At 35.6% G+C, this 26,955-nt stretch overlaps 1 protein-coding gene across 4 annotated transcripts in view; it reads left to right on the plus strand.

Annotated features, from left to right (window-relative positions):
* Window positions 1–26,955, plus strand: part of LOC102165580 (uncharacterized) — a 1,236,614-nt gene that overhangs the window by 475,909 nt on the left and 733,750 nt on the right. For 2 of the 4 annotated variants that reach the window (XM_084985760.1, XM_084985761.1), the window contains one exon: window positions 8,920–8,985. The exons of 1 other annotated variant lie outside the window; for it this stretch is intronic. In XM_084985760.1, the coding sequence (XP_084841886.1) occupies window positions 8,920–8,985 (66 nt within the window). Of the gene's footprint in view, window positions 1–8,919; window positions 8,986–20,984; window positions 21,148–22,246; window positions 22,350–26,620; window positions 26,803–26,955 lie in introns of all 4 variants that reach the window. One more of the 4 variants, XR_014821704.1, reaches the window with a different exon arrangement.

Raw genomic sequence — 26,955 nt, forward strand, 5'->3', positions numbered from 1 at the left:
CATATCATTGTCATATAGATTTGACATTTGTCTTAATCCATCATTCAAGCCTCATCATTTTCTTAACTGGCTAATTTGAAAAAAATCAATATCTCTTTTTTTATGTTTCTCATGACAAGACCCTTAATATGTTTCTATATTGTTGTTCAATTGATTCATCAATCCCTGGCTTAAAATAGTCCATGCCTCTAAATCCTCTTAAATATAAAAAGCCTTTCCTTACTTGTCTCTACTTCTGTCTCTGATTTCATTTCTTGCCACCCTAACACACCTTCTGTTAGGTCAGTTGTCAGGAACTAAATTGTAATTTCACCAACTATCCCCTGCTCTCACACTGCCCAAACTTTTCATGTGCTTTTTTCTCTGTCTGCCATGCCTTTAACATCTCCATTCTCCTCAACTGCATAAGTCCTACTTGGTCTTAAAAATTTTTCTCAGGTATTTTATTCTGGGGGATGTTTTTTAAAATGTATCCCAAACTCAAGACCACATTAATTGCTTTTTTCTGTGTGCTTTCACAAGATCCCGCACCCACTTTACCTAAGTCCTCATTACAATGTATTATAATTTAGTATTAGCTTCTATTCCTTTCCATCAGGACAGACATCAGGAATCCTTCAGCTGATGAACTCCAACTCATCTATATTGTAATAACAGCCAATACCACACACCAACATACTAAAGTTGTGTATTACTGTGCGTGTATATGTATGTGCATGCATGCACCTATCTCTTGAAGGTTATAAGCTTTCTAAAGAACTTCCCTGATGTCTGTTTCTCCTGTCTTTTTGATAATATGGAGCTCGGTGTTGAACTGTATCAGGCCAGGTTTACAATTCAGTGTCGAGCCCCTTGGGGTGAGCAGAGAGAAGTAGGTTCAAATCACAGATCTGTCAGTAAATAACTGTTTCCACTTGCAGATCTCATTTAAACTCTATGAGTTTTAGTTTTCTCATCCATCAATAGGCTTAATGTCATTTGCTTCATAGAGTTTTTGTCAATTTAACTGAATTAATGTTTATAAAACATTGAGTGCCACGTAGGTCACATTTATCTAACTTGGATTATGTGAACTTCGAGCTATTGAGTTAGATATATTAATATTCCTACTTTATGCATAAAATTAGAAGTACTCCAAATCTTTTTGATGGCTAGTGTATTTTGGTTGTTGTTCTTGATATGTGATAATATAACTTTAACTGGTAAATGGTAATATCAACAGTTCTTTGTTAGCATCCTATAAACCTACTATTGATTATGGACGACACTAGTTCCTCAATATGTGTTTGTAAGTATTACTTTTATAATTGATGTATTTATGTTATAATAATGTTATCTACATGTTCATAATTAATGCTATATCAAAGTGCTGAAAAAAGCATTTCAAACAAGTAACTTTGGAATTAACAGAAATTTAATGAAAATTTACAGAAAAAAATGAGAAAAAGGCCAAGCCATCACAAAGTAAAAAAAAAAATGTTGTTAGGACATAGTATTCCTAAATGTTAGAGGTACTGCTAGAAAGTTTAATGAAAAGTCATAAGGCAGATATGTTTAAGTGTGCAAATATCAGTCTATATTCAGGTACAAATCATGGGGAAATTGAAAAAAAATTATAATATAATTGCAAAATTTATGCTGACATAATAAACCTCTAAGCAACCTTAATTTTTGTACTGGGGCACAAAACTCTTGATAGTTGAAAAAGAATGAAAAGGAAAAAAATTTATCATTAATTTTTACTAAATAGTAAATCACGTTTGAAAGCAAAAATAAAAAAATAATTCGAGGGAATAGATCTTGAATTAAGTGAATTTTGATTTTATGCAAACATAACTTTTTCTTGCCTGAGCAATTACCAGAACACCATAGACATGTAGTGCACTATATCTAATCTAATTATTCTTAAATGCCAAGGAAAAAATTTGGCAGGGAATAATTGACCTTGTTTAAAGTCAGAACTTCAGTTCCCTTTGAGCAACTTTTAAACTTCATAACCTGGTATGGATAATGTAATTTTTCAGGAAACATTTTAGGTGCCTCCGTCACGTTCAGGTTCTTTCCTGTACCTCGTTGCTCCAAGCCAGCCCTATCCCTGAAGTCAGAGCAGGCTGCAAAGTGCTGAAATGTCCCAGTCCCAGTAATCAGTCCTCTCTTCTGCCACATCCATCATTTCCATCTTGGGACACAAGAAAGACATGCGTGGCCAGCTCCCCACTGTCTCTTGGTCCAGTTCTTTTCTGCAAGGGATAATTGCTTGGGGTTGCAAGTTGAAAACACAAAATCTCTGACCATTGCATAAAAATTAGGTGCCAACATCTAGTTGTTATCTTGCGAAATCATTTTTGAAGCAATAATCTGTTATCTTTATTAGACACTAAAAGACAGCCCATTCTAATAACCCATCTTTTTCACCATTTAAATGTTGTCTTTTAATGAAAATCCAGGTTTAATAACAAAAGAAACATAGATTATACTGTTCAAATCTCTTATTCTATATGACTCTTCATTCTATATGACAAGAGATATAAATTTCCATGCTTTTTATGGCTACATTCTGTACTGCCTGTTACTTAGATAACTGGATAAAAAGAGCATAGCTAAAATCTTGCAGAATGCATTATTCAAAGAAAGAAACACTCATATTATTTGACTCATTAATATAACCAAACCACAGAGAGCATGCCTAAAGACTGCTTGATATCTAAGGGCTGACAGTTCTTGAGTAGTAAGTGTTCTCATTTGTAAAATATTCTTTTGGTCTTTGAAATTGTCAAAAACCTCTGTAGCTCAGAGCATACCAGGAACATAAGAGAACAGGGTGAGTTATTACGTTAAATGCAGAGTGAGATGGAGTGCAGTACAGTTTTCAGGTTCTATTAATAGATATGTGCATAAATTTCCAAGACAGTCAAATACCACTACTTATATTTATTTTAAAAATATATTGCTAAGTTTATCTTAGCACATTAGCATTATAAGCCTCAGACTTTCTTCCTTAAAAATATGCTACCCATCTGCTTCTCCTATATTTCTAAAGAGACATTGATTTTGAAAGTATAGATATATTTTTCCTATCACAGGAGACTTAATTAAGTATATTAGAGTGAAAAACTGAAACAGTTATATGAATCCTTGCGTTAAAACATAAATTTTTGCCCGAAATATTTGAGTATGTGGTTAATGGCAAAATCATTGTTTCATCCAACCTCACTTCCCTAGATTCACTGAGTTCTAAATAAAATAGTAACTAGTAACATCTAGGTATTAGACACAAAGGGAATTCCATTTCAATAATTACTGTTTGAGGACATCATAACCTCACTACACTGAGATGAACCCACACCAAGGGAATTCGTTTGGCTGCTAATAGCTGTGATTGTTTTCATTTCTGACACCAGATGGCGCTCATACATTTTTTAATCAGCTTTGGTCTCTCTCTCTCTTTTTTTTTTTTTTTTCTTTTAAATTTTTCTTCACATCTTTCCTCTCCAGGAAAATTTTGCTTTAAAGATTAAAGTCCATATATGTTTTCGCTCATGTAAAATTTAGTTGAAGGCTTTCAGGTATTGATTAAAACTCAGAGCCAATTTTCCCTTTTTTTCCAAAAAAATATTTATTTATTTATTTACCTTCATTGGGCAATATTGTCGAAGAATGAGGAATGACAGATAAAGAGTATCTGCACTAATGACCTGAGGGAGCTGTCCAAAAGTCACTATCCAATCATTTAGAGATGTAATTCATTTAAAAATTACTCTAATTTTTAAAGTGATTTTAGGCTGAATTTCATTCTTCTGTCTCGTTAGTATAAAAAGAAATACACTAGTAGCTAGGAATTACATTTATCATCCATAAGAGTGCCCTGTCTATGTGCAAATGAGTTTTATGGGAAGCCCCACGGGTGCCTGAAATTATTCCTCTTACAAACACTCCCTTGTTCTGCCTCATTCTCACATTTCAAGATCTGTGTCACATTATTCTGCTTAAACCATCAAACAGATAATAGCATAAAATTAGGCTCCTTATTATAGGAGCAGCAGCCATTGCTACTTTAATTTCTTTTTAACTCTTCCTCTTTCTCTCTCTTGGAATTGATTAGGATAATTTTTTACTTGGAAGATGTATGCTATAAACATACATCTCTGGATGTACACATCTTTGGAGATGGCATGCTATAAACAACCTTTTCCATATCCTGTTGCTTTACTTTAACATAAACTTTCGTAATGGGCCTTAAGCCCTTAACAGTAGTTGCTTTTGTTTTCTGGGAATGTGTTTATCAGTTGCTTCTGAGACTTCACTAAGTTCAGACAGGAATTCCCTACCACCAATAATAGTGTGAGAGAAAGACGTACCTTGCAATGTATATTGTAGAAAATGGACACAATTTTACACTGAAGGACATTTTTGCTTACTTTTGCAATTTTTATTATTTATCTCTGCCTTTTAGTGAAAAGTGGTGGGACAATACAAAGCAAAATTAAATTTACTGAAAAGAGGCAGTAATCATATCCTTTACAATCAAGTTAAATGTGAGAGTGAAGAGATAGCTGTGTATAAAAGAAAAAAAAAAAAAAAACAAAACCTATTCCCCCTTGCTAAAATGCAAATTGTTTTTCTCATTATAATGAACCCCTTATCTAGCTCAAAAAATTCATTTGGAAGCTCACATTTTTCCCTGTTAATGGTTGAAGGGATTATTGACCAAAATGCATTGATTGACTTTGTTATGCTAATAGCAGCGCATAGAATGGGCTTAGAACCTGGACTCCTGGAGAGTGTTGATCCTGTCTTTTCAGGAGGAGTCCATATTAATTTTTGGAAATATTACCACATAAGCTACAAGAAGGTGTTTCTTTGGAATAGACCCAGTTTCTCTCTTGGCAATGCTTTCCTAATGCATTGAAACTTTCATGAGAATCAAGCTTTAATTTTTTTTTTTTATTTAAAATCTTGTTAAAATTTTCACAAGATTAAGAAAACATAGCTGAGAAGAGAAGGCGTAGTGCTATTTTTTTTCTTCCAATGGCCATAACATGAGGATTTTACATTAGGTAATCTTCCACTCATTTGAGGAACTAGGTCTCCTCTGACTTAATATAGATTTTCCAGATAGCGGAGGTATTTTGAGTGATAATGAAATTGAGCAGAACCTTGTGGGATCTCGCAGGTACAAATCTTTTCCCAGTTTTTTATCTGTTGAATGTAGGCTTCATACCTATATCCAACAAATATAGGCTCCTTGACCTTCCCTGAGTTCCAAAGGGCAGATATAAACAGTTGCTTATCAGTGCAGGAGCAAAGGAGGAGCAGTCAAGAAACAATAGTGCAGAGATAAAGTAGGGTCCTGGTTCCTTCTCAGGGAATATACATAACAACCTTGAGTTCTTCTTTTGTTGAAACCAAGCCCTCACCCCCAAAGTGGAGGATGGTAACTTTAGCTTGAGCCCAAGATTCTTAGAACACTGCCCTATTAACCCACCACCAGCCAATCAGAAGAAAGTCTGCTCACTGTGGAAGAAAACCCTGACCTCTTCCCCAAATGATTCTCCCCTAAACTTTAATGGTTGAGCAGAATCTTTGGGGGTTTTTTTGGACATGAGTCTGCCTTCTCTCCAGATTGCTGGCCTCCTGAACAAAGCAGTCCTTCCTTTCCTACCCACACTAGTTTCTCAAGTATTGGCTTTTGAGCTGTGAGCAGCTGTACCCTAACAATAAGGAAGTTTACAAGATTGCCTAGTCCAACCTTGACTAGTAAAGAAACTGCAGTTAGTATGTGGTTAAAGAAATTCTTCCAAGTTTGTGGCAGAACCAAGGGCTCTTTCCTCTTTATCACATGAAATTACCTGAATGAATGGTAATTTTGCCTCAAATTCTCCAATAGCTCTCCATTTCCTTCAGAGAGAAAGCCAGTGTTTCCACTTGCCTTGATATAGCTTATAACCTTATGTCATCTGACGTCTCATTCCATTACTTCTCACCTTATCCATTTTTCCTCCATCCCCACCAAATGTTTTAAAATCACCTGTTCCAACCATGCTGGACTTCTTGCTGTTCCTTCCAAACACAAACCACAGTGGCAAGGTTGTAATAATATCACCCTAGATAGCAGTGTGACTAAATTTCTTTATTAAGTCTTTATTCAAATTTCACCTTCTTGATGAAACCTACTCTGACAACCTTATTTAAGACTATGGCCTCACCCTTGTATCACTCTGGATTCTTCTTATCCTGTTGTCTATAATTTTGCATGTATTAAAATATATTACAGAGAGTTCCTGTTGTGGTTCAGTGGTAACGAACCTGACTAGAATCCATGAGGATGCAGGTTTGATCCATGGCCTTGCTCAGGGGGTTAAGGATCTGGCATTGCTGTGAGCTATGGTGTAGGTCGCAGATGTGGCTCAGATCCCGTGTTGGGGTGGCTGTAGTGTAGGCTGGCAGCTGAAGCTCCAATTCGATCCCTAGCCTGGGAACTTCCATATGCCATGGGCACAGCCCTAAAAAAAGCAAACAAGAAAAAAAAATAGCATATTATATAATTTACTTATTTTGTAGGACTTTTTGGTGAGTCAAGATGGATGAAGATATGGGTATTCAGTCCCACTTATCTAATTAAAACAGAAATAATATTTCTAAATTTACCTCAGTGGAATGCTTTATTTTTAAAACACAAATATGAATAGATTGTCATTGTCTTTAGACCTAAGTAATTTATTATTTATTTATTATTTATCTATTTTTAGGGACACAGCTGTGGCATATGGAAGTTCCTGGGCCAGGAGTCAAATCAGAGCTGCATCTGCCAGCCTACACCACAGCCATGGCAATGCCAGATCCAAGCTGCATCTGCAACCTACTCCACAGCTTGTGGCAATGCTGGATCCTTAACCTACTGTGCAAGGCCAGAGATCAAACCTGCATCCTCATGGTTATTGTTCAGTTTTATAACCTGCTGTACCACAGTGGGAACTCCAGATCTAAGCTATTTTTTAAAATTCCAGTGGTCATTCTATAGAAAGATGTTTGGAAATGTCTAAGGATTGCCAAACAAAACAGCCCATACAACCTAAGAGTTGTGAATTGAGTTTTATTTGGGGATTCTACTTAGGATTCTAGCCCAGGACACAGCCTCTCCAATAGTTCTGAGGAACTTCTCCAAATAGGTAAGAGAAGAGGAAGGATATATAGGAGTACATATCCTCCTATAAAATATGAAACAGGATTTCCTCTTGTGGCTCAGTGGATTAATAACCTGACATAGAGTCTATGAGGATGCATATTTGAACCCTGGCCTCCCTGAGTAGGATAAGGATCCAACATTGCTGCAAGCTGTGTTGTAGGTAGTAGATGCAGCACGGATCAAGTGTTGTTGTGTCTGTGGTATAGGTTGGAAGATTGCAGCTTCAATCTGACCCTTAGTCTGGGAACTTCCATATGCTGCAGGTGTGGCCTTGAAAAGAAGGGGAAAAAAAAAAAAAGGAAAACAAAACAAAACAAAACAAAAAACCAAAAAAGTAATTAAACATCAAAGAATATTTCTTATCTTATAAAAGCAAACATCTTAATGATTTTAGTGCTTTGCTGTATATGGGAAGATGTAAGCATCTGTGCTTATTGACATTATTTCTTTGATATGCATCTAAATTTTCTAGGGCATGTATCTATAGCAGAGAATGTTTTCCATTTTTTCTCTATCCTGAATTCTTCTCATGATGCACAATTTATAGGGTAGGGAGTGGGCAGCGTAGCTGATGGCTTGATGGTGGGCAACATTTGTTAGTTCCTGGAATGGCAGGTGACATTCTTTGTCTGTAAGATCAAGATCTCCATTATAGGAGAATCTCATATTTTTAAATGTGGAAATAAATAAAGACAACCCAAGTGAGAATAAACATAAGCTCTTTATTTGGAGCTTGTTCTATTAAGGAAGCTATTAAGGAAGCCAGAAACCATCATTTGTGTTTGGCAGAGACTGAAAGGCAGGCAAGGCAGTGAGAAAGCTTTGTAATGAAAACTTAAGGAAGACTTTGGGTTTGCTCTGATTGGAGGTTGCTGGCATTGACCATGATGGCCATGATGTTCCCCTCAGCTTGTCTAAATTTTAGATAAATTTTTTCCATTCTCTAAGCTCCTGATTTATATTTTCTTAGATTTTTTTTAACTTGGAATTATAACTTCTCTGCTCCTTTGAGATGTAAATCTTCACCCCAGAACTTTCTTTTCAAGGACCTGGGAGCCATCTCTTTGAAATGCATTCATCAAGAAAGAGGAGACCACATCCCCAAGTCTTCACGAGTGTAGAAGCTTAACTTTGATAAGGCGAACTAGGAAATAGAGGTGGTCTAATCACATTGACCTACCTCCCAGTTAACATCCTCCAATGATCTTAAATTAGCTCCTCTCCATATTTAAAAATCTTTCCACCTTTTGTTTGAGAGAGTTTAGTTCAGTTTCTTTCTCCTCTTTCAATTGTCTTGACCTCCACTGAAATAGTATTGAATAATTATTACACCAGAAAATTCTGGTGTAATTTTCTTTTACAGAATGAGGATGCTGGAAGCAGGCTGACTAAAAGCTGGTATTCTGTGTGATTGATTAATGAGTATATTTGGCTTTTTCTGTTTGGTCCTGAGTTGGAAGCAGGAGTAAAAATTAGATGATAGTCATTGACAAAAATCCTAACCTTTTTGGCCTTTTGCTGCAGAGGTGTCCTCAGGCTTCCTGGACTAGTTTCTGCAGGTTGTGGGACAGAGTTCTATTGTCATTTATGACCTAGCTATTGCCCATTTGTAAATTTAGTTTCTCACAAGAACACTGATATTACTTGCTAACATAAGGGTTTCCAATGTTAAGATAAGAAAAAGAGGAAGTATCTGTTATACATGTATTCCTTTTCTTCTACTCTTCCTATAGGATATTCAGGAAGATGCCAGGTGAGAAGAAAGAAAGATAAAATACTAAGGAAATACTTGGAGAAAGGTGAGGAGAACCTGGGCTATTGTGATGCTTTATTGGGGTTTGACGGGTCAGAGTATTTCTTCACTTCTTAAAAAGAAAGCATTGAAATAGGAATACTTTAGGGAATGTCAAAACTTCCCAACAAGTATAGGAATATAGTTCCAGTGTCACAGTGAAGATAGGTAATGATTTTCATGGCAAATGTAAGTAGTTTTCTTTCTAATCCAGTGGGAAACCCAGTAGAGGATATTTTCAAAATGGCTGCCACAGTCTTGGAAGAAACCAATATATAACTCTACCCAGAACTCTGGTCTCAGATATACAGAACCTCTGCAATACAAGGGAGATACCCAAACTGAACAGTAAAAAGGCCTTAGTCTATAAAGCCAGAAGACAGTCACTTGGAACTTGATTACTGAGAGCTGGCCAAGGGTTTACAATGATGATTGCTCACCTTCTTTATTTTGACCAAGCTTTAGTCAGGCTTCTCTTTCCTTTAAGACCCTGAACTCTGCTTATCTGCAAGCCTGAGCAAGCAAAAAAATGTTGGTGACTGTTACAGACTGAATGTTTGTGTCCCCCATCAAATTTACATTCTGAAATGCTAATTTTTTTTTTTTTTCCTTTTTAGGGCTGCACCCACAGCATATGGAGGTTTCCAGGTTAAGGGTCAAATTGGAACTGTAGCTGTTGACCTAGACCACAGCCACAGCAACTCAGGATCCAAGTCACATCTGTGACCTTCACCACACCTCACGGAAATGCCAGATCCTTGACCCATTTAGCAAGGCCAGGGATTGAACATGCATCCTCAGGGATACTAGTCAGATTTGTTTCTGTTGAGCCATAATGGGAACTCCTGAAATCACTTTAATGTGATGATCTCAGGAGGTGAGGTCTTTGGCAAGTAATGAGTTCATGAGAGTGAACTCCTAAAGAATTAGGATTATTGCCCTTATAACAAGACACAGAACTCCCACTGTCTGCTCACTATGCTGTAAGGAAACACTTGAAGATAGCTATCTGCAAACAAGAATTGGGCCTTTTCTGGACACTGGATCTATTGACACCTTGATGGGAAGGTGGACTTCCCATCTCCTAGAACTAAGAAATAAATGCTTATTTTTTAACCACTGATCTATGATAATTTGTTATAGCAGTGCAAACTAAGACAGTACATTCTTATCCGCTTTTCTTGTAAGTCAGCTAGGCATACAGCAAAAGCCTTCTCTTCTCAGACCCTATTGGTCATTCCCACTTGTTTGTTGAGCTTTCACTAGCAAGATTGTGCTTACATATGTTTACTCTTCTTTTATGCTATTAAATAAATAGGCTTCTGTTTCTTCTGAGACGTGTGCAGAGATTAATAGTCACAGTGTGCTCCCTGTTGGAATAGTACACTTCCCTCCCTTGTAATAATCATTCTGAATAAAATCTCTCCTTATTAAGTCCTGACTTGTTTTTCTTTGATAGAGCCCATAGGAGTGTTACATTAACAAAAACAGCTAACATTTCTGGAGAGTTTACTCCATGATGGGTGATGTCCTTTGTGCCTTATATGGATTATCTCATTTCATGCTCCAACATCCTCATATGGTAGATATTATAATGATAAACATTTTAGATGAGAAAAATGAGGATTTGATTAGTTTCTTGCTTGATGTTACATGCCTGAGAAGTGGCAGAGCCAGGTGATAGACCTGAGTTCTTTAACTCTGTAGCTGGTCTCTTGGCCACCACACTCTATTATATCCTGGGGTGGGGGGCGGGGAGCTGCACTCGAGGGCTTTTACAAGAACACTAAATCTCGTTGATCTGATACAATTACCAGTTTGGGCACTCACATATTTTACTTTTTAAAGAGGAGAGTATGTTTTTCTCCACTCTTCAAAGAAAATCTATTAAAGGAAAACTTTTATTTTCTCCCTTGTTGATTCATAAGATCTGGGTACAAGTTAATGCCGATTTGTCCTAAGCTCTTTTTCTTTCCTGATATGTGGAGGTAAAAAGACCAGGGAAATTTCTCTCGAAGGTTTCTCCATGTTTTATGCAGATTAGTTAGGGCTTGCTTCTCCTGGGCAGAAATTTTCAAGCTTTTCTAAACTAGGTAATTGGTTTCTGCAAGTCTGGTTAACTTTAATCTGTAATTTCAGGTCTCCATTTGTTAAGAAGTGGAATGGATATAGGAAGTCCCATCTTTTTATTTCTTTCTTTTTAGGGCTGCACCTATCCTGTATGGAAGTTCCCAGGCTAGGGGTTGAGTTGGAGCTGCAGCTGCCAGCGTAAGCCAGAGCAACAGCAACACCAGATTTGAGCAGTGCTACAACCTATGCCACAACTTGAAGCAACACCAGATCCTTTACCCACTGAGTGGGGCCAGGAATCCAACCTGCACCCTTAAGAATAATAGTTGGGTTATTTAACCTGCTGAGCCATAAAGGGAATTCTGGAAGTCTCATTTTAATCTTGGTTTTAATTTGCATTCTGCAGTTGTTTAACTATTAATCAAGTATTTTCCTTTCCATGTGTTTCCTGTGTCAATTTCTCAATTGCTTTAGACCAAGGGGAGAGAGATTGTAATTAATTGATACTTTTAAAAAATGTGTTTTCCATCTCATGTTACTTTACCAGCTTGAAAGTTTTACATGAGGTAAACTTCTCATCTACACTTCTAACAATCTTCCTGCTCAATGTGTTGGAGTTTTAGGATGTTTCCAGAGGCAATGTGACATTTCAGTGTTTTAAATTATGAAGAAATGAAAATGGTGCTTGCAGTAGAAACTTTTGGTAGAATCACTTGAAACTGGATGACTTAGAACCCATAAGGGCAGCAACAGCAATAAAAGGATGAGAATATGCCACTGTATGAAACGTATGTGGTACATATTCTTTTAGCATAATTGTATTATTTTTGAAGAATCATCAACATTTCAGTAGTGACCCTATTCAGAAATATAACCTATGTAGAACTCCATTACTACGTTATCAAATTGACGTTATTGATAACAAGTAACACATTCTATGTATATCGAAAACAACCAGAAATTGGTTTCTGGCTTACAATGCCTGATGGTGGTCATTGATGTGCTCCTTAACAGTCTGGGAATAAATATTTTGGCCACTATTACTACTCTGTAATGTCAATAATTAATTGCTCAGTAGCTGTAGAAGTGAATTGTCTTACAAGTGAATTTTTAAAATAGAAATAGATGGATTGAAGTTGATCCAAGATTACACCAGTTAACAAAGTAACTGTAATTGATCTAAACCTGTCTGTAAGAATATGGTTTTATAGTTAAAGATCTCTTCTAGTGCTCAAGCCTGTTTTTCTATTATATTATCACATACTAGTTATGATCTCTTGATAGAAGCATGGCTTAACCTCTCTACATCTCAGTTTCTTCATCTATTAAATGAAGGTCATAATACCTACTATGAATAAATGTTTATTGTTTGCATATCTAGTATCCATTTACTCATTCCAATGCTGTCAGATTTACTTTGAAAGCCTGTTCTCAGATAGGTTATTTGGATTAAATGGACTGTTTTTAGTTGTGTGACTAGATCAGACAACTTTATTCCCACCTCCCCATTGATAGAAGGGAAATAATGGTATTTGAGCCAATGAGACATGAGGAGACAGTGTCTGAGGCATGTGCGAGAGACAATTCCATTCTCTTCATGGAGGTTATGAAGAGAGATGCTTGCTAGTCCTCTAGATAACGGGGGTGAAGATGATTTGCATAGATGTGCAGTCCAGGCAGGCACAGTGGTGTTTATTAAGCTCAGCAGAATAAGTGTGTTTATAAGAACAACCCATGAAAAACTATAGAATTTAGAGAAGAATCACAGATACTGTACTTGGAATCCTGATGACTATGAATCTCCAGATTGAAACTTCTTTGAAGTCATACCTACTTCTTTGGATTTTTGTTTCTACAAACCAATTATTTATTATATTTGTTTATTTCAATAGTTGTTGCTTATAATCATAGAGTCTAGACTGATGGGATTGTTTAAGGATTAAAGATAAATCTAGAAAGCTTTATATAAAATATCCAGTTTACAAATGGAAACTATATGTAATACATAATATATATATAATAATTTTAGTGTCATGGGAAAGAACCAAGTCAGAGGTTATATCCCCATTAATACATCAAGGTTAATAAAATGTAGTTTTGTGGAACATGTACTTTTTTTTTTAATTTTTTTTATTTTGTCTTTTGTCTTTTTGTTGTTGTTGTTGTTGCTATTTCTTGGGCCGCTCCCGCGGCATATGGAGGTTCCCAGGCTAGGGGTTGAATGGGAGCTGTAGCCACCGGCCTACGCCAGAGGCACAGCAACGCGGGATCCGAGCCGCGTCTGCAACCTACACCACAGCTCACGGCAACGCTGGATCATTAACCCACTGAGCAAGGGCAGGGACGGAACCCGCAACCTCATGGTTCCTAGTCGGATTCGTTAACCACTGCGCCACAAGGGGAACTCCCTGGAACATGTACTTTAAATCAGTTTATTTGAGGACACACAAAGATGAGCCAAAACATTTGACCTCGTTTTGACATTTTCTAGAGAACACTCTAGAAAATACATGGAATGAAATATTTAAGATGGACAAATTTGTGTAACAGAAGAGAGGAAAGTAAATAATAGTTTTTGCCTTATTTACATATCACAACAAATATTAACAAATAGTTGGGGGAAATAGCACTATTATTAATTAAAATTGACAGCAACCTGTACTGAATTTCCCAATACTTCCTATCAAAAAATATTTGTCAGCACTTTTAATACAAATAAAGTGTTATCAGAATTCTCAGACTATCACCTAAATTGAAAATCAGAACTTTGAATCATTACTCAGATGTCCACAAGTCAACCCCTGAATTTGTTCTTTTACATAATTTACATAAATCAGGTATAAATATAATGGGATGGCTTTCTTTATTAAACTGAATTTCTAAGCAGTTTTTACCTTTACAACCATATATAGGTTTGAATTGTTTCATGGCATTGAAATTATTAGTTGGTTTAAAGTCAGTGAGAAAGCAAAGACAAACTGTTGGATCTTCATCAGTTGGTCCAAACAAATCATTTATGAAAGTAAAGATAGTAATGAAAGGGCGTTATTGTTTCTCATGTGTTCTATAGAAAGGATCTATAAGTATTCATTAGGATTTTAGCAGAGTGAGAAATTCCATGTGATCTTGAATATCTTTTTCTGTCACAATCATAGACTTATCTTACAACAGTAAATTGATACCGTTTTGTCTATTGTGTAGAAAGATAATTTTTAAAAAATTAGGTCACCTGATATAAGCAGTAGAATTAAAAAGAACTTTAGGAATGCTTTGGTACATCCTGTAATTTGATGAGTTGCCCTATGACTGATCTGTTTTACAACTTAAAGTTCACATATAGGAACCTGCAATTGAAAGTATAGAACTGCTCTTCTCGGAATTTTCAAAGTTGTAAAGCTACACATGAAAAACAGTAGAGTTGGAACTTTATCTCCCTAGATCTTATGCTTTAATCTATTTTTTCCTTCCCGTAACTGAGTATTTTAAAAGTTGTATCAAGCTTTAACATAATGGTTAAGGATTCCGTTTTCTCTCCTTAAAATCTATATGTTGAAATCCTAACCACTGCTACCTCAAAATATGACCTTATTTGGAAATAGGGTCATGGTAGATGTAATTGGTTTGGATAAGATGTGATCACTGTGGAGTAGGATGGGGTCCTAATTCAATACAATAGTTGTATTTATAATAAGGGGAAATTGGAACTCAGAGTCAGACACACAGACAAGATGGTGTTAAGACACATCTACTCAAGCATAGGGAGAAGACAGCCCATCTCTAAGCCAAGGAGAGAGGACTAGAATAGGTCCTTCCCTCACAGCCTTCTAACTCTTCTCACACCCTGATTTTTGAGCTCTAGCCTCTGGAACTTGGAAATGATACATTTCTGTTTTTTAAGACACCCAGTTTGAGGCATTTTGCTATGATTGTTGTAGGAAACTAATACAATCACCATAAGGGAAGTCTTCAAAGAGGAGGCAGCTAGAACCTGGCTTCTTAGCCCTGGAATAAACTTGACATTAAGGTGATGACCCCTAGGAGTTCCTATCGTGGCTCAGCAGAAATGAATCTGACTAGCATCCATGAGGACACAGGTTTGATCCCTTGCCTCACTCAGTGGTTTAAGGATCTGGCATTGCTGTGAGTTGTGGTATAGGTTGCAGACATGGCTTGGAGCCACTGTTGCTGTGGCTGTGGTGTAGGCCAGCAGCTACAGCTCCAATTGGACCCCTAGTCTGGGAACCTCCAGATGCCATGGATGTGGCCTTAAAAAAAAAAAAAAAAAAAAGACAAAAAGAAAAATATCATGACCTCTATTTTGTACTGTCCAGAAATGAAATTAAAAGGAAATGGTCCAAATAGTGAGGTGTCTTTCAAAAATATTTGTCTCTTAAACCCCCAGTGACTTAGCCCTAAGGGTTCTTCTTCAATATATAAGTAAGGAATCACTGCTTATAAAATGCTTTGAGCTCTTTAGAGGAGCAAAGCCTGATGAATATAGTTACACTGTATCGCAATTCATGGTTATGATTAGAATGGTTAATAGAGTTATGAGTGATTCAGATCATCTACTACATTTTTTTTCTCCAATTTTGTCTTTAGTGTTTTTTTAAAGCACTACTCTATAAAGTTGAGATGGCTTTCTTTTTTCTTGCAACTAGACTTACTTCGAAGGAAAGCCTATAGCTGAGAGTGGAAAAACAAGTTAAAGAATAGCTACGCAGCCCAGTGAGATAGTGAGGAGTAGGAGCAGGAGCAGGGTGACCCGAGGTATAACTTCTCAGATGCCTGGACCAGGGAAACTTGAGGAGATGCCTGGGGGCAAGGCTCTCTGGTGAGGGTAAGACTTTCTGACCTGGAAAGAGTAAACAGATGAATGTCATGGGGACTCATTGTCCAGCTCAACAAATGGGGTTGGAGAATTGCTTCAGGGCCTGCTTCTAGGGCTTGGCATCTAGTGATTATCTGGAGCCTACATTTCTATGCATGTTTTCCTTCTTTTACAGAAAAATTTGAAGGCAGCACAAATAAATTTCTTAAATGTGAATGCATCCTCTGTGTGAGCAGGTAGCAAAGGTTAACACTGGTGGTCTTCAAAGTATTTCTATCTTCAGTTTTCTGCAACCTTTGCTCCCTTTTGTTTTAACATGTTTCTAAAACACGTCTCAGATACTGAGTTTTTCTCTGACACATGCCTCCATTTTCTGTGAGTGAACATTTGAACAATAACTTTCTTTGTTCCCACACCAAGACTATAACTTTAATACTAAACAAGTGGTTTTCTGAACCTCTGTAGAATGTTCATGGTCAATATAGTATTATCCTGATTCATTGACAGGTCACTGAGACCCAGAAAAATACAGTTATTTGGCAGTGGTGACATTTGGGCTGATTTTTGAACTTGCTGTTAGGCACTGTTCCACCCTCAGTTGTCAGTAATGGCTGGCAAAATTGGGAAGAAGATTGACGTAGTTTGTCTTCAATATAACACCATTTTCCTCTTCCTTCAATTTCTTCTCCATTTTCCTTCTTGAGAATATTGTCTTGTTCTCAGCTGGTGACATGCCAATCACTCCTAAGCTTTTAGTATTAAATTTGGTGCTTGCTGCCTAGGACTTAACTGAATGGCATACCACCCAGAGACACTGCATTGGGAAAGACGACTTGCTACCGAGAGTATTAAAAGACCTACTGTGGAAATGGCTGCAATGGGATTGCTACTCTGTATGAGACACTGCTCAGAAATCATTCAAATTACATCAGGCTTTTAAGATTTCTGGCTTAAAAAGTCATCATTGAATATTATTTAACCCAGGTGCATGTAGCCCATGTTTCACGGTTCAATTATTTCCCATTAAGATCCTGAACTTGCTTTAACAAACATACCTGGATTGGGAATTTGACCATCTATGGAGATCTATTACTGCTGTGATTAAGTCATGGTCCCCATCCTCAGTTTTCTTTGCCCTCAGGCTGCAAGGGATATGATTTATGTGCTGCCAGGCAGGCTTCTATCTCCCATGTTTAGCCTTTAATTAATAGTGAATCATTTTCAGCCCTCCATTGTCTGTCTCCAAAGCATCACTTGTCTCTAGCAACAATTATTCATTTCCATTATTCTTATTATGACTATGTCCTCTATATTTTTCAAATGACTGATTTATAGATGTCTAGTCTATTTCCTCCTGTAAGTATACCTTCTAGTTCACCAGCTGTCAGTTTTATAATTACCCAAGTATTTGTTCCTGCAGCTAACTTTACTTACAAACTCTGATAGGGAACACATATCCAGCTGTACTGTGGCTCCACCCCAGATCTTCACATGTGCACAGTCCCCTCCTCTTGATCATAGAATAAACCTACTGATTGCTTCTATCAGACAGAATATGGCAAGATGATGGTATATCACTTCCATGATTCGGTTACAGAAGACTCTGACTTTTGTCTGGTTGGCATTCCCTCTTGTCTTCTGTCTTTCTTGCTCTGATGCCAGCTGCTTTTTGTATATTATTATATAGAAAGGCCACCAAGGAACACAACTGAGAAAGGATTCCAGACAAAAATTTATGAGGAACTGAGACCCTAGTTCAATTGGCCATAAGGAACAATTCCTTCCAACAACAATGTGAATGAGCTAGAAATCAAATCCTTTCCAGTCAAGCTTTGAGATGATGCAGACTTGTTATTGACCCACAGAAATGGTGGGATGGTAAATGTTCTTTATGTCACTTAAGTTTTGGGGTTATTGGTTGCATGGCAACATGTAACTAACACACCAGCCTTGTCATGAGTAAGTGTTTTAGGCAGCCTGTAAGATGACCCACGATGTTCCCTGCCTTCTATTATTCATACTCTTGTAGCTCCCTCCCACACTCTACCAGGATTGCCCTCTGACACCCATAGTATATAACAGAAATATTGAATATGTTACTTCTGAGATGAAGTTGGTGAAAGAATGCGGCTTTGGTCTTGAGTTCTCATTCTCTCCCTTGGATCATTTGCTCTGAGGGAAACCAGGATGTCATTTAATGATGATGAAGAGCTGAGTTCTCCACCCAGCAGCCAGTGAGGAACTGAGACCTGCCAATAACCCCATGAGAAATCTTTGAAGCCAATTCTTCAGCCTCTGTGAAGCCTGTAATAAGTGAAGTCCTGCCTGACAGCTTGACTGCAACCTCCTGAGAGACCCTAAAGTAGAACCACATAGCTTAGGTGCTTCATGATACCTAATACTCAGAATTTGTGTGAGGTAATAAATGATTGTGTTAGTGACCTGAGTTCTTGGACTTCCCAAATCAATAGAAATTGATAAGAGGTCAGGCAAGAAATTTAGGCAAGGCTTTATTGAGATCCCTGCTACAGCAGGTGGGAGTGAAAACAAGCAACAGATTCCTTTGCTTACTCACTTGCTCACTCGCCAAGGAAGGGCAAGCTGGTTCCTTATATGGGGTGAGGGTAGAGGTAGGCATAAGGGGTGGCTTAGGAGGTTTGCCTGATCATTTGGTGGTGTTAGGTGCAGGGAGTATGTGTAGTACTCTGCTTTTGCTCTTGGCTCTTCAAAAGTGGCAGTTGGTCATTTTAGCTTTTAATGTATCTTATTGCCTATAATTCGCTGCAAGGATACAAGCATGCAATTATTTTTAGTCCCTTAGTTTCTTTGTATTTTTTTGCTCAAGGAGATCTTTGTCCAGATAAAAATACTGCAGCCACTGCAGCAAAGGGTTTCAAGTCCCTATTCCCACGCTGTTTCAGTTTTTGTTATAAACTGCCAGGTTTTGGAGGAGCTCATTTTATAGCAATTGATAACTATTGTAGTGACCCATCACCATAATACAATTTTGGTGTCTGCTTACTTTGGCCACTCCTAAACTGAGCCTTTTATGGAGATGAGAATGCAGGAAATTTACAAAACTGTCAGGATAGCTCTTAGTGGAAAGAAGGAAAAGAAACAGGAGTGAACAAAGGGAGAATTAATTTGTCCTATGATGCAATCATAAGACATCTTCAAATAAACCAGTCGAGCACTCCAAAACTGGGATGGCCGTTTAGAGTTATCAGTGATTTGAGCTGGAGATCAAGCCTTTATGTATCCATGTTCACTAGTAATTGGACGTAGGCTGCACTGGGACGGGTGTATGCATTTTAGGAAAAGCAGCTCCCATCAGCTGAGCAAATTTCCAGAGACCTAACTGCTGAGATCTATGTACCACCAACCCTCCTGAGGACAGCACACAAAAGCAAACACAATGTTCACTAGAAGCATAATTGATCTCAAAGGAAAAGCCCATGATAGCCTTATAAAGTTAAAATTAAATAACACAATTCAATGCAATTTTCCTGAACTGGAAGACTTGAAGCTGCACTTTGAAAGGACAAAAATAGGAACATTGATCAAGCATAGTACAAACTAAGACATAAGCTAGCAAATTAAGCAAATATTCAACTTTTCTTAATCATCTCTATGTGAATAAATTTGAAAACTTCCTTAAAAGGAAAATTTCTTTGGAACATATAATTTTAATAAACTGACGTTAGATGAAAAAGAACAGCAAACTGAAAAATTTCAAAAAAGAAAGTTTTAGGAGTTCCTATTGTGGCTCAGCAGGTTACGAACCCAACTGGTATCCAAGAGGATGATGGTTCAATCCCTGGCCTCACTAAGTGAGTTAAGGACCTGGTGTTGCCATGAGCTGTGGTGAAGGTCACAGACATGGCTTGGATCCTGAGTTGCTGTGGATGTGGCTGTGGCTGTGGTGTTGGCTGGCAGCTACAGCTCCGATTCAACCACTAGCCTGGGAACCTCCATATGCCATGGGTATAGCTCCAAGAAGCAAAAAAAAAAAAAAAAAAAAAAAAAGTTTTAGAACAATTCCTTTACCTCAATAAAAACAATGTATGGAAAGTGTCATAAAGAAATTTAACCCACTGATAAGGAATACATAATGCCAAAGATTTTGAAACTCTCATAGAGTTTCAAAAGAAGGAAAGAAGGAAAAAGAAGGAAAATTCCTAGTTCTTTTTAGTATGTGAGAATAAAATCAAACAAAACATGATGCTTTCACAAAAAATAAAGCTATATTTTACTTATGAATACCAAAAAAAATGTTAAGTAAAATGTTATCACCATCCAGAAGCTGTTTAAAAGATTAATATAATTTTAAACAAATAAGTGTTACTTTGGAAATACAAGGGTGAAAAAAATTATAAAATATTTTGATAGTTTATCATATTAATATACTTAAGGAGAAAAGTCATATGTTTATCAAATAAAATGTTTTTTAAAAAATAAATCATCTTGCCAATATGGTAGACAAGATATTCTCATTTTGAAATTTTGATACAGATACACTGTTTATTTCATTAAACCCAAAGTTAAACTAACATTAATTAGTAATCCCTATACACTTTGTACTATATTAGGTAATTTTTCCATATATGGTACTTAATATTTACAACAAAAGAGGTTAATCATTACTCTTAATGTCTGTTCAACAATGAGAGATATTATCCATATTCTTATAAGTGATAGAACAAAAAAGAAAAATGCAGAAATCATTTCAAATTTGGGAGCTATTTTTAATAGTCATGTTAACCAATGTATCTATAGGAAAATATAATTTGAGAAGTTTTGTGTCAGTTACCTGGTCATTCTTTTCTATACTGGGTTTAGGGTATGTCTCCAGCCACAGAATGAGGATAAACCAGTGAGGTGGTGGTGTGAAGGAATACTCATGGGATATTTCTTTCTGCACAAACTGCTCCATTTAACAGAACTCCATTTTAAATTTGGTACTGTAAACTAGTTACACATATACAGAATAACAACTTGGAGTAATATGTTAAGGTACTGCAGAGCTGTTATAAAATCCCACTGGTGCCGCAAATAGCTTTGACATTGAATATCTTTTTTTCTTTCTGATTTTACATCTCTCCCAGTGATACATATGGATAAACTGATTTCCTTTGGTGGTAGAAAGTAATTCACGGCAAAGGAAGAGGAAGAAAATATGTCACTTCCCAAAACTTTAGACAGTAATATAACCTCTTATATTTCACTCAGTAGAATCCAATTCTTTGGGACGTGTGAATATTTAAAGAGGTAAGGCATTTTGCTATCTATAATGCATATTCACTTTCAATATAATAATCAAAATTTTAATAAATTTAACTTAAAAATTATAATTTAGAGTAAAAATGTTAAATATATTTTGTCCTCTCATTAAAAAGGAATAAAACAATGTAGTATACATGGGAGGAAAATGAAATCTTGGTTGTTTACAGCTTATCATTCCACTGGAATTTTATTAAATTGATAAAATTAAATGGATAGAAGAGAAACAAGCCTTTTAACCCAAAGAAATATAAATTTTATTTATTTTTATTTCTTTAAGAATTTTTTTTTTCTTTTTACAGCCCACCCATCTGAGGCATATTGAAGTTCCCAGGCTAGGGACTGAGTCAGAGCTGTAGCTGACAGCATATGCCACATCTGCAGCAATGCTGGATACTTAATCCACTGAACAAGGCCAAGGATTGAACCCACAGCCTCAGGTATGCTATGTCAGATTCTTAACTCATAGAGCCACAATGGGAACTCTTTATTTTTTTATTGAATTATAGTCATATTTACAATGTTCTGTTACCATCAGGTGTAAAGCATAGTGATTCAACTATTTGTATATATATATATTTTAGATTTTTTTCTCTTAGAGATTATTACAAAATATTAAATATAGTTCCCTGTGCTATATAGGAGGTCTATTGATGGTCTATTTTATCTACAGTAGTGTGTATCTATTAATCTCAAACTCCTAATTTATCCCTCCCACCCCCTTTTTCCTTTGGTAATCATAAATATTTTTTCTATGTTTATGGGTCTATTTCTGTTTTGTGAATAAGTTCATGTGCATCTTTTTTTTTTAAGATTTCACATATGAGCAATGTAATATGGATATTTGTCTTCCTCTCTATGGCTTACTTCACTTAGTATGATAATTTCGATGTCCATCCATGTTGCTGCAAATAGCATGGTTTCATTCTTTTTATGGCTGAGTAACAGTCTATTGTGTATATAAATTATATTGTCTTTATCCATTCATCTAGCTTTTCATTCTGTTTATGGTTTTCTTTGCTGAGAAAAAGCATTACATTTAATTAAGTTCCATTTGTTTATTTTTGTTTTTATTTCCATTACTTAGGAGATGGGTCTAAAATGATATTGCTGCAATTTATGTCAAAGAGTATTCTGCCTATGTTTTATTCTAAGGATTTTATAGTATCTGGTCTTCCATTTGATACATGGTGAGTGTATTTTTCAGATGGTGTTAGAGAATGTTCTAATTTCATTCTTTTGTATGTAGCTATGCAGTTTTCTCAGCAACATTTGTTAGAAAGATTTTTTCCCCACTGTATATAATTGCTTCATTTTTTGTAGATTAACTATGTGTATTAATTTATTCTGGGGATCTTTATCTTGTTTTGTTGAATTATATGTCTGTATGTGCCAATACCATACTGTTTTGATGATGGTAGCTTTATAGTATAATCTAAAGTTAGGGAGTCTAATTACTCCAGCTCTGTTTTTCTTTCTCAAGTTTATTTTGGCTATTTGGGATCTTTTGTATTTCCATAATTTTTTTTAAATGTTATTCTTCTGTGAAAAATACCATTGGTAATTGCATAGGGATTGGAAAAATCGACATTGTTAAGATGACTATACAACCCAAATCAATCTACAGATTCAATGTAATCCCTATTTTTGTTTAATTAATGACTAGGAGTCATAAATTATAATCATTACTGATCTCAAATTATGGATTCTATTTCAATTTGTGTCTTTTCTCCTTTCTTACTGTTTGAGAATTTTAAGAAAGTATAGATATGTTATGAGATTTAATCTAAGAATATTTTTAAGTCTATTCCATAGGGGAGAGCTCTAGATTTCTGCTTTTTCTTTTTAAGGTACCATGAAGGGGTAAAATTGCATGAAACCACAGACATGGCTATTGCTTCTTAGAAATAAATATTTAGGGACAAACTGAATAGTTAATCTCTTTTGATTTTGTGAAAACTTGCTTGTACCACCAGATGCTTCCCAATATTTTTGTTAACTTATTTGTACAGTTTTTAGAGTCTTGTGTGGCATGTCAAATAAGGAGACCCATAGCTGCAAAATCTTCCATTCAGGTTATAGAAGTTGGTGTTAGGTAAAATATAAAAAAAAAGACCAATAAGAAAAGTCACTTAAAACACCATAATTGTTTTTATAGACTGAGACTTATGCCTATAACTTACAGGTAATATATGTTTCATGTTGATTAGTAGTTCTTTGACATTTTTTATTATTTATTTCATATCTTATTTACATAAATATTCTTGCATTCCTAACACACATAGTTCCGTCCACCTCAGTGAAAAATTAAAATTTTTAGCAAGTATCCTGTTGATTACTATGGACAAAAACTAGCAGGCTTCTTAGGAGAGGATGTGTGAAGAGAAATTTTCTTTTTCTAAATCTGTAGCCTTGACATACATATACTTTATTTTCCAGAATATTGCCTATATCAACAATATTCTACAAAGGCATTTTATAATAGGATACTATTATTCCAAATCCCTTAGCCTGATATTAAATATTTATTCAGCTGAAACACTCTGGGAGAATCATTAATAGGTTTATAGGTATAAATAGGTTTTAGCATCTTTAAAAGATTTTTTAAAAATAACAATAGACCCTATAAAATACTCATTGGATTATTTACTTCTAAGAAAAAATAGACCTCTTAAAACTTTTAAGATTATATTGAAGAATAGAAAAAAAGCCATAGACATTTAAAATTTGCCATTTTAAAGATAAAAAAAAAATGCCTAGTGTCCTCATCTTCTGGAAAATTAGATTCCATTTGGAAAAGTGAGAGTGTAATCTGGTGATATATCCTACTTTAAAGCATTTATTGATGTGAGTTGATATACATAAGGTTTTTGATAGTTTTTTTTTAATAAGGATGAGGGAGGAGTTAGGAAAACCAGTTTTGAAGGAGGAAGGAGAACGCAGAGGCACAGATGCTCAGAATGAGGAAAGAATAAATAAAAATAAAGGGACTTGTCTGGCATTTGTTTTCAAAGAGATTCATATTGAGTTCCCATAGGAAGAAAGGTTACATTTTGATAAAAACATAGGTTCACACTCAGGAAGTTTGCAAACCTGAGAAAATTGTTTTTTTTTTTAACTGAAAAATATGAATACATATGTATGGATGAGAAAAACCCTTGAAAATCCAAGGAATTACTGCAGATACAGTGGAAGACAGAGATTGAGTTTGGAAATTATGCGGGACTATGCTAACTAATGAGATTCAGATGTTTATGTCATGTGTACCCCAAAATGAGTGAAGCTGATGATATTCATATTATTTTTCTATAAAATAAAAAATGTCTTAAAATTTCCAAAACTAAGGAATAGTATAATTTTTCTAAAAAAATTAACACATTATTCCTTTTTTTTTCTTTTTAGAGTTCTGTACCTAGAGCTTAGCACCTACATACAGATGATTACTAGATGTTTTTTAAATTTTTAGTTTATTATGCTTCACCTAAACCTTTTCTCTATCTTACTTTTCACTCTTTCTCTACAAGGTTCCATGTCTGAAACACCTCTTTGACATTTGTAGGCAATACACAAATATACTTACATTTACATAAAAGAGAAGGTAAGCTCCATGATCACAGGTGCTAGAATAGAGCATGACTCTTAGGAGTACTGAATACATTGAATAGAACTATCATGATTCAGCAATCCCATATTTTTGGTGTATGGGCAAAGGAATTTAAATCAGGATCTTGAAGAGATATCTGCACTCTCACATTTATTACAACATTATTTATATTAGCCAAGACATGAAGTAACCTAAATATCCATCAATGGCATAATTGATTTAAAAATGTAGTGTACACATATAATGACATATTATTTGGCCTTAACAAATAAGGAAATTCTGCCCCTTGTTACAACATGGATGAACCTGGTGGACATCCTAAATTAAATAAGCAAGACATAGAGGGATAAACAGAACATGGCACTGGTTACGTGAGCAATATGAAATAGTAAAGTTCAAGGCAACAGAGAGTGGAATGGTGTTTTGCAGAGCTTAAGGGGAGAGGAAAACAGTGAAGTATTAGTCAAACGCTACAAAGTTCCAGTTATATAAGACAAGTCCTAGAAATCTACTGTACTGCATAAGCACATATAATTAACAATACTGTATTGTATACTAACATTTTTGATATGAGGATAGATCTTATGTCATGTTCTTGCTACAAATAGTAATAGGACAGGAGAGAACTTTTAGAGTTAATAAATAGGATTATAGCATGGATTGTGGTAATAATTTCATAATTATCTATTTACCTCCAACATTAAGTTATACATATAAATTATCTACAGTTTTTAAGAAATTATTTTTTAATTAAAGTGTAGTTGATTTACAATGTATAAATTTCTGCTGTACAGTGAAGTGACTCAGTTAATATATATATATTGGATACTGTTCCCTATGCTATGCAGCTATGCAGTAGGACTTTGTTATCTTCAGATTTTTGTATGTCAAAAAAAAAAAGTATGTTAGCATGGAAATAGCATAAGATTTTGCATAAAATAGAGCCAGGTTCAATTTTTTACCAGTTTTGTGATCACAGGCAAATTATTAGTTTTGGGTAGCCTCCAATTCTCTTTTGCAAAATGGAAAAATACAACCTTGCTCATGGTGGATACATTACAGCTGGATTGCTATACAGATGTATTTAATTATTGAATAGAAGAGAATCTGGCACCAATTAATGCTATTGTTCTTTCTATCTCCTTTCAGTAAGGTTTAATATAGGTCACCGGTACATAACATCTGTCTGTGGCTATATAAAGATGATTAAGTCAAAAGAAGTGTAGCTAGTTCTCCTATTTCTTTGAATGTATCATAAATGCAAGCTCAGCTATGACTAGCTAATGAACCGAGGTCACCTTTTCTTAAGGTGATTTGTATCTTAGAGAACATGTGTCTTCCTCAATCACTGCAAAATAGAGGAGTGAGAGGTGTAGCTATTAAAGATGTACTCGGTAAGAAAATAACTACCAGTTTGGGACCTGAATTATGTATAAATCATACACTAGATCAGAAGACAAGACTTCCAACAGCTAAGTCTCTGTAGACCATGAGAATCAATTTATCCACTTAGAACTGGAATAAAATTTTAGCCCATAAGCCCCCTTTCCTGGAAAAACAAAAACGTGTACTTTATAGAAAGAACACCAGCATAGTGACCTCATTCTTCTGTCTTGATTGATCAACTGGAATGGGAAATGCAAAATTATTTGTTTCTGAAATTTTACTCACATAAAAGGGTTTGGCTCTTTATTGATTGAACTATAATTTGAAGACAAAAAAAAAAACATAATTCTCTATAGGAATCAGTTCTTATGCTCTTAGTTCAGTGCTTCCACTCCAAAATGACACTGTCTCTACCCATTGCAGGATATGGTTAAATTACCTACTAATACAGCTGTTACTGTTTCTTTCCAGAGTGGGAGGATAAAAACATTTATTGACAGCTTCTGTCTTGGACCTGGTCAGGGAGAGACAAGAATGAACTCTTTACTGAATCTTCCAACTTGGAGTATTTTACAATAAGAAAGAAAGATATAAGTAGAAGAATATGGAGATAGAATACAAATGTGGTTATCTCTTACCTAAGGCAGGACAAGGTGAGGAAAAATGACAGAAAAGAATTAGGAATGATTCTGGGTCCAGAGGAAACCGGAAATGTTCTGGGATGCTCATCAGTGGTTTTGAGTTTTGTTTCATTTCTACCTTTTTAAATTCCCTTTCCCATATGCTCCTCCTTCATTTACACAGTT

Source organism: Sus scrofa, chromosome 1 (assembly GCF_054392235.1).
Source record: "Sus scrofa isolate SSC_HxYL_T2T_F1_AM1 chromosome 1, Sscrofa_HxYL_maternal_Yorkshire_Landrace_v2.0, whole genome shotgun sequence".
NCBI classification, from domain to species: Eukaryota; Metazoa; Chordata; class Mammalia; order Artiodactyla; family Suidae; genus Sus; species Sus scrofa.